This window comes from Microsporum canis, genomic scaffold, assembly GCF_000151145.1.
Source record: "Microsporum canis CBS 113480 supercont1.5 genomic scaffold, whole genome shotgun sequence".
Lineage (NCBI taxonomy): Eukaryota > Fungi > Ascomycota > Eurotiomycetes > Onygenales > Arthrodermataceae > Microsporum > Microsporum canis.
The window spans coordinates 1,383,032-1,391,588 of record NW_003299165.1 but is presented as its reverse complement, the minus strand read 5'-3'; the positions used below and the strand labels follow the sequence as shown (position 1 = coordinate 1,391,588).

Here is an 8,557-nt window from a genome sequence, read left to right as displayed (position 1 = left end):
ATGGCTCGCTCTGCTTTGCTCTGTCTTTGTCTTGCGCAATACTTCGTTCTTATCTTTGGACAAAGCTACTCAGGCTGCCATAGACATGGAAGCGTCGAGTAAGTGGCTTATAACTAGCTATACTGCAGCACTGTAACTTGCCTTCTAACTGGGAATCCCTTGATAGGTACTGCTATGGTACTAATGGAGAAGAAACGCCAGTCGCAACCCATGCATCGATAACTTCTGGACCCATGACTACCCACACAAGCACTACCGCTACTGCTCAGACTACTGCCATAACAGGATGTCATACTCATGGCACTCAAACGTACGTGATAACACCCGCTGAGTTCACGACAGGATTTCGCTGACTATCACAGGTTTTGTATTGCTGGAACGGGTGATGAGGTGCTTGTGACTGGCACAGCAACAGCCACTGGCCCTCCACCGTCGCAATTTACGGGCTGCCATAGCCACGGTCCTGATACGTGAGTACCTATGGATGAAATTAAACTGTTCCTTTTGTTTCCTTACCACTATATATCAAGTATGATCAGTGCTGATAGCCTATATAGATTCTGTTTAGGCCCAAATGGAGAAGAAGTCGGGGTGGTCTCCGAAGGTTCCTCACCGGGTGAAGAACATGGCCACGAAGAGCATAGGGAGAATGGACATGAAGGCCTGAATTGCCATTTCCATGCGGGTGTAGAGTATGTTTCATTGCCCTATCTACGAGGAAGAAGTTTCTCACTTATCATCACTAGGCATTGTGTCCCAGAAAATGGATCTGAGGCTCCGCCAGTTTCTTGCGAGCGAGTTGATCGAGAATACAACATACCTTACCGCATTGGGTCTCTATTTGCAATTTTATTTACGAGTGCGGTTGCAGTATTCGGTCCCATCCTAATGACTCGTTTCTTTGCATCGAAGATGAATATCTTTGCATTCACAATAATTAAGCAGCTCGGCACTGGTATTATGATTGCAACCGCCTTCATACATGTCAGTATATGTATTATTCATCCTAGAAATGTTATTGAGCCATAACTGACAGAACCTAGCTTCTGACGCATGCCGAGCTCATGTTTGGGAATGAATGCCTTGGCGTTCTACAATATGAAGCTACTGCGGCGTCTATCTTCATGGCTGGTTTATTTATAACTTTCTTGATCGAATATTTTGGAAATAGAATAGCTTCATCACGGGGGAAAAAACACCCAGATGTGGATGATGTGGAGCCCTCAGCCGCATCTAGCCAGCATGGCGCAGAATTGGGGTCAAAACCAGTTCTGGATTCGGCGATTGCCAACCTTGGCCACAAGCATGGCTGTTCAGACGTCCCAGATGACAAGCTGAGCGTTTTTCTTATGGAAGCAGGCATTGTCTTCCACTCAGTTAGTAAGTTGATTTCTTCTTGCCATAAATGTATAACGTAATAAACTAACATAGCCCTCAGTCCTTGGTGTTACCTTGGTAGTCTCAGGCGATTCAGGCTACACACCTCTATTCATTGTGATAATTTTTCACCAGATGTTTGAAGGCCTGGCTCTTGGCTCTCGAATTGCCGAGTTGCCAAAGACCAAAATTTCTGCCAAATTCATCATGGCCTCTATCTTTTCCATCATCACACCCCTTGGCATGGCTATCGGGCTTGGTGTCCTTCATTCATTTAACGGTAATGATAAAAGTACTATCATTGCGATAGGTACTCTCGATGCATTCTCTGCCGGAATCCTTGCATGGGCAGCCATTGTTGATATGTGGTCCCACGACTGGATTCATGGTGACCTCAAGGATGCTGGTGTTGCTCGAATGATGACTGGCCTATTAGCACTAGTTACTGGAATGGTTCTGATGGGAGTATTGGGTAAATGGGCATGATTTATATTTACAAAAGATGATGACTCCAGCAGTATGTTGTTCTGAGTGAATATTTACTATGTGTATTGGTACATAAATCAAATCGAATCTTTAAATGCAAGAATTCCGCATTATTTAATGGGTCACCTGATATTTCGCTACCTTTTATGATAAAACATTGCTTAGTCATAAAAATACCTGGTTACATAAGTATAAAAGTTTCTAGTTTCCGAGGTCATGATCACGTGCCAAAAGTTTATTGTTTGCCTGTTAGAAAAGATTCAATTTTTTCTTCATTTTTCTGAAGCCAGCAAATCTCATCGCAGTTAGCCCATATATTCAGTTTCCAATATGGCAGACTCAAGTCAATCTCTAAGAGGTCTCGAACAAAAACGACTTGAACTAGAAAAGCAAATCTCGGATCTACGAACCTCAATCTACCACTGGAGGCTTTGGAATGCGGAGTACGATGGTTTGAAAGAGGAGCTTTCATCTTTACCTGAAAACAGCACACGTGAAGATATACTTGAACTAGGAAGAAAGTTTGAAGGGTCTCAAATAACTGAGAAAGAGGTGCGAGCGTTATTGGGAGAAGTATCCCCTGGACCTACGATATCAAGGTCACCTCAACAGATCATCCGTGCGATTGATCGAAGGATTGACTATGTGCTGGAGAATATAAAGGTCCTGGAAAAGCGTACTGCTGCTTTGGAAGACGAACTGAGCACGTTTGTTGTGGAACAACCAGATACTGGGTTAAATGAAGAAGGCCTGCCGATTACTGAGATAGTTGAAGAGCTAGACGAAGATGGCAATGTCATTTCGAGCTCTACAACAATGCCTGGAAAGGAGACCAACGAACTTCTCAATTCTTTGAAGAAAGCAGGGTTGGATATACCAGGTGGAAAAGCAAAAAATGAGCAGAAAACTGAGTTTAAAGCAGCAGACGTTTCCCCCCAATTGGCCTCTGCAAACATCGCAACTGAAAAGGCATCTGTGCCGGACACTGCCACAAGCAAGCCTATCCAAGACCCTCAATATGAGTTTGAAACACAAGATCGAACAAAGACCATCAGCCAAAAAGTTGACATTCCTGCTAAAGAGGACCAGACTATATTACCTTCCAATATTCTAGCAGCTCCCAAGGTAATGACATCCACGGAATCAGTGATACCAACAGTAAATGATGTGGAGAAAGGCTCATCGGTAGTGGCTAAAGTTGAAGGGGACTCCCCGGAAGATGCTGCGTTGCGCAGAGAGATGCTTCAATATGGGCTTGAAGAGGTTGGCGCAATTGTTGCGGAACTTGAACTTGATGAAGATGGCAGTGAGTTTTCGATTGATGATGAAGATTATGATCTAGATGAAGAATACAGCGAGGATGAGGATGAGTATGGCCGATCAACGAAGAGAGTCTTGGATGATGATTATATCAAGCAAATGCGTGAGCTCGAGAAGAAATTGAATGCGAAAAGCTTGCAAAATATTGGCCCTGACACTAGCTTACTGCCATCAGATGTTCGTTCTCAAGTTGAACAAGGCCTGTCTGCAATGAAGAAAGGCCCGGCGAAGAAAAAGACGGTGGCATTCGCGGCTGAACTTGATATTGCTCCTGAACCAAGCCTTCAACCTAGCCCTCCAATTGCGAAGGCCAAAGCCAAAGGGCTCCCCCCGCCTATCCAGGAGGCAGTAATTGAAAGGTCAGACGCCAAGCATAGCGCAAAGATTCAGGATCAAGGGTCAGCACGAAAACCGTCCCGCTTCAAACGCACCCGAAAAGCAGAAGGTTCCACCGCTCAAGATGTGACTGCACAATCTGCCCCAATACCTCCAAAAAGTGGCTCCTCACTCAATTCAAGAGCTCCAGTCATTCCGCCGCCACTGTTCCCCGCTACTCCTTCAATCCCAAAGCCGTTCTCACAGCCCATACCTAATCTGGACAAGCTTTCCTTAACAGATAGCAACAAAGATGGTGCAAAGAGCTCAAAACAGAATAATAAGCCGCTAGCCGATGTACTAGTTGAGAGAACTGTACATAGGGATTCCGTTATTCCTCCTGACCCAGACGAACTGGACGAATCTATTCACAGACGAGAAGTCGCATCTGAGTTTTATAAGCTACGGAATCATAAAATTCAGCAGAGCGGAGGGTTCTTACAGGAGGATGCGACTGAGCCTCTTGTTCCTTTGGATACTGACGAAAACTCACAGAGTGGACAAGAAAAGCCAAAGAAAGTGAGTCGCTTTAAGGCCGCTAGAGCCAAGTAACCCGGTTACAATATACAAAGATCATTGTGTTTGCCATATTGTATCGATATACTACCATGATATTCACCATCTTTATTTCCTTTTGATTGTAACAGTGCTGTTGGGTATGTAGGGAATTTTCAAGGGATTGCAAAGCATCAGCCTGTAAAGGATTTAGATGCCCTTCCCACACAGGCAGATGGCGATAAATTGTTTTATCAGCCACCATCTGACTACCACGAATGAATTCCTAGATTAAAACAGGGGGATCTCTGGCTTCTTTCTCGTCCCTGTAGGATGGCTCCTACGGAACCATTACGGGATTCAAATGGGATTGTCGTTGCGTTACTCTCTCTACATTTCAATTTCGAATTACTCAAAATGATTAAAAGCCATTATAGAACAATACCAACTAAATTACAGAGAAGCATATATAATTACTTTTCTAAAGGAACATCTGTGTGAAGCGTATCAACCCTTGGCCTCAACATCATTGAATATGGAACAGAAGTGCACTGTCATGGTTATCATAGATTGAATCCTCATATCTCTCTAACCCAGAAAATCATAGTTCATTTATCATTATTCGTTTCATCATTTGCATAACTTATCTCAACCGACGTAGATGCTATGATCATGGAGGTCTTGTGCACAAAGAGATCCGGCCTTGGAAGCGAAGGCTAGAACAAGAACATGGAGCAAGAAGGTAGCTAGATGAAACCATCTTTTGGGAACACTCAAATCTAAGACAGCGAGAAAGAGAAGCGGGTATATTATCCACGGTTTGACTGTGAGCGGAGCGCATGGCTGGGTGAGAGAAATAACTTTTATAGTAAGTAGGACGAAGTTGATTAGGACTGGTATGAAAGGCCTGCTTCTTAAAATATGACTGAATATTTGAAACCTGCTTGGAGGAGGTAAAAGGAGACGATTCGTAACGGTGTATATGCGCCGATTACGGTCTTCAGGGTAGTCACGCACGATGCGAGGGGATGTGGCGGTGGACCGGACGAGCAGGTTAGTAGTCTCTGTGCTAATATGGTCACCATCCGGGGCTTCGGATGGAGGATCTGGGTCGCTGGACGTTGGCTGATGAGAGTTGCTTGCCCCTAATGCTTTAGAACGAATAATTGTAGGAGGGAGGTCTAGTGTTGGGGGTGCTCTTTTCACTGGGCTGTGTGGCCGTCGAGACGGCGATCCCGTAGCCGGGCTGTCTACAGGGAGTACACGCGTGGTGGCTTGAAGGTCAGTGGTAGACGGCGTTGTTCTGTGGAAACGGCGCCCTTCACTGGAGCCACCTGTCTGTATTCCATTCAATACCTCTTCTGCGGTTGGTCTCATATCAGGGTTCACATCCAAAAGACGTGTCAAGAAGGAGTAGAGGATATCAGGAAGGTCAGGCCGCATCCGCCTTGCGGCATCGAACCCTGCCCATCGACTAATTTCAGCACGAAGAAGATCAAGATCTTCTTTGTCTTCGTCCACAACATCTGCATTTCGATATGGAAGCTGGCCAAAGCAAAGGAAATAGAGTATCATCCCAAGTGAGAAGACGTCTGATTTGAAGCTAAAATTACAAAATGGCCCACCGGGTGATACTCTTCGTAGTACTTCAGGCGCACAGAAGGAGATGGTACCTGTGGTTCCGGTAGAGTTTCGGACAGTGTTCTCAAACTGGACTTCACCGAAATCACTGACCAAGACACGTAGTTCACGGCCGGTTTCATGTAGTAAGCAGTTACTGGGCTTTAGGTCACGGTGTATATAGCCACTGGCATGCAGAAAACGGAGCCCTGAGGTGATGTCTTTGAAGAACGAATAGATTTCTTCGAGTTGTAGCCGTCTAGGTCCACTGGCAGCAGCCGGGAGGTCTGGTTGGCCTCGAGACCTCCGCCGTAGCCGAGCCTTTAGTTGTTGTGGTGTATCTGCTGCGGTCTGAATCGAGCCGCATATATACTTCTGGAGGTCCCCTGCGTTGCAGTACTGTTGCAGAATAAAGGCACACGGTACCCTTGGCCCAAAGTTACTGAGTCTCGCATTTTCTAGCCACACATGTCTATATGAGACTAGATTCTGGTGCGAGAGGTGCTGCAGCAACTGGACTTCTATGAGCACCTTCTTCAGCCATTCATGGTCGTCACCAACAGGAACCCTCTTGCACGCATAGTGGCCCAGAGGCACTCCATCGAGTATATGCTTTACCAAAAGCACAACGCCTTTCCCTCCTCTTCCGAGCTCACGCTCTTCGACAAAGAATCTCTTGAAGTAATCGTGGCTGAACGCAGCTGACGAGATTCCATGGGTGTTGCTATTAGAGGGCGAGTCGCCATCACGCCCACTAGCCGAAGCTGGTGTTGTAGTTCCTCCCCCTCCTTCTTCCTCCTGAGTGGGCTGTACCAACTGACGCCGTGAAGAAGGGGGAGTTGGTTGCTCCGCTGGCGGAGGGAGGCTGCTGTTCTCGAGGAGTCGAAAGTAGTCCGGCTCTACGAATCTCGACGGCGCTGAATTGGCCGGAGTAGACCCGTGATGAGATTCCTGAGGGTGTTCGGGATTACCATCGCGTAACGGACGATGGCAATAGGGGCATTCAGTTCGTTCTCCGATGTTTTCGACGCCTTGATTCGCGGGTTTGAGGACGAGCTGCTGTGAATTGGGATCAAACACAACGATCGCATCGTCATGGCGACTAACAGTCCAAGTCAGCTTCTTTGTCTTTTCGTCTGTAACTATGCGTCTTCTTCTTCCTAACACTTACAGTACGACGTGCCCTCCGCCGCTATAAGGGACTATAGACATGCTTCGCGAATCGTGGTCTGCCATTCTCATGCAAGCTTGCAGTCGGGCATATTACGTCAGGGCATCTTTTTCATAGATCAGTGACGGCCAGTTTGTTCTTGTCTAGTAATTATACGGTGGTTAGTAGGTGGTAGATGGCATTCGTCCTTTTGTCAGACAAACGGATAGAACCAGGCCAAGCTGAGTATTCCACAGTTAGGCACAAAACTGCTTCCCTTGCGCCGTTGTCGAGTCGACTGAGAAAAAACCCAAGGCGTAACTGGTCGGTTAGCTACCAAAGGTACCTAGGTACCGAGTTACCTCTCTCAAGCCCCGTTTTTGGTTAATTTTCCCGTCTTCCCGTATTTTTGTTTGTTGTTGTAGCTTGTCTTTGGGATATAACCCAGGATGTCATCGCGGCAGGTTTTTATGATTATGGATTCTAACTACAAAAATTGTTTGCTTTACGCGGTTCTAAGCCTTCTAATGGTATAATCTAACTATCATGTCATAATTTCTGCTCTATTTTTTCTTTTCTTTTATATTCTTTGTGGGAGTTATGAAACACAGCTCACTCCGGTCACAGCCTGGTCCACAAGCTGCTTCAAATCACACTATAGCCTCCAAAGACTTGCAGATTACATTGCCAGTTGCAAACAATGCTACTATATATACCAAGTTAAATATTCATAGAAATTAATGTATCTTTTTGTCTTTTATACTCACTTCTTTGGTGGCCAAACACTCAGTCACATGACATCGGATGGGAGAAACAATATTCAGGAGGCCAAAAAAAAGGGGATAGAAAGATTCATTTTATTCCTTCACAATCATCCTCACTCCCTTGCTATCCGTAGGTCCGAAGGGCGCAAAGAAGTCATGCTGGACGCTGATATCTCTCTCTGTTGTTTCAAACAGCTCCAGTCTGAATCTATGCAGTAAATTCCCTGCTAGAAGGTTGATCTCCATCTTTGCCAGTTCAAGTCCCAAGCACACCCTGCTGCCAGCTGAAAACGGGACAAAGGCCTTCTCCATGCGCCATAAATCCTGTTGACTACTCTCCAGCCACCTCTCGGGCATATAGCAGTGAGGGCGGTCGAATATCTTTTCGTTGAAATGCATGTTACGGATTGACATGGAGATGGCGGTGCCAGGCGGGAAGACATATGTTTTACCCGTTGGAGTGGTGTAGCTGGTGGGCTCTAGAGGATTCACCCGCGGAAGGCGGCCCGAGACACCCATTCCTATGCGCAGGGCTTCCTTGATGCAGGCCTGGAAGTAAGGCAAACCCACGAGTGTCTTGTTGTCTAGAAACTCTTGCTTGCTACCTGCCTTTGCGGCGGCATCTACAAGCTCTGCCGTGACTTTCTTCAAGACATGGGGGTTTGAGAGAACATGGAAGGTGAAAACAGAGAGCGTGTTCCCCGTCGTCTCTGTTCCTGCTCCGATAAGCGTGGCCGCCTCTGCCGTGAGTCGTCTCAGAGTCTTTTCTTCAGGCCCAAGCGCAGGACAGGTATACACGGCATCAAGAACGGTTGGAGGAGAGCCCTCCCGTTCTCCTTTTGATTCAAGAACCGCTTTTGCCTGCTTTTCTATCCTCTATCGTTTATACGATTAGTGCCATATCCCATAGCATTAGGGGGACATTACTCACAATCTGATTGTCCAGCACAGCAAGCGTGGCACCACTACT

The 8,557-nt window shown here is 46.3% G+C and overlaps 4 protein-coding genes across 4 annotated transcripts in view; 2 read left to right on the top strand and 2 right to left on the bottom strand.

The window, feature by feature from the left end:
• MCYG_05608 (zinc/iron transporter protein) lies at positions 1–1,863 on the top strand (the record flags this gene model as incomplete). Its single annotated transcript, XM_002845693.1, has 7 exons — positions 1–98; positions 167–310; positions 363–470; positions 558–692; positions 747–984; positions 1,044–1,376; positions 1,432–1,863. 7 exons carry the CDS (start codon positions 1–3, stop codon positions 1,861–1,863), a joined length of 1,488 nt encoding a protein of 495 aa, XP_002845739.1.
• A 330-nt stretch (positions 1,864–2,193) lies between these two features.
• On the top strand, positions 2,194–4,110 carry MCYG_05607 (conserved hypothetical protein; the record flags this gene model as incomplete). Its single annotated transcript, XM_002845692.1, has 1 exon — positions 2,194–4,110. One exon carries the CDS (start codon positions 2,194–2,196, stop codon positions 4,108–4,110), a length of 1,917 nt encoding a protein of 638 aa, XP_002845738.1.
• Positions 4,111–4,701: 591 nt separating this feature from the next.
• On the bottom strand, positions 4,702–6,909 carry MCYG_05606 (IKS family protein kinase; the record flags this gene model as incomplete). Its single annotated transcript, XM_002845691.1, has 2 exons — positions 4,702–6,775; positions 6,845–6,909. The coding sequence occupies 2 exons, from the start codon at positions 6,907–6,909 to the stop codon at positions 4,702–4,704; spliced, it is 2,139 nt and encodes a 712-aa protein (XP_002845737.1).
• Positions 6,910–7,680: 771 nt separating this feature from the next.
• The window catches only part of MCYG_05605 (cytochrome P450), a gene marked incomplete at both ends in the record, with an annotated part of 1,674 nt that continues 797 nt past the window's right edge, over positions 7,681–8,557 (bottom strand). Inside the window, one exon of the mRNA XM_002845690.1 lies at positions 7,681–8,456. Within this exon, the coding sequence (XP_002845736.1) occupies positions 7,681–8,456 (776 nt within the window). The remainder of the gene's footprint in view (positions 8,457–8,557) is intronic.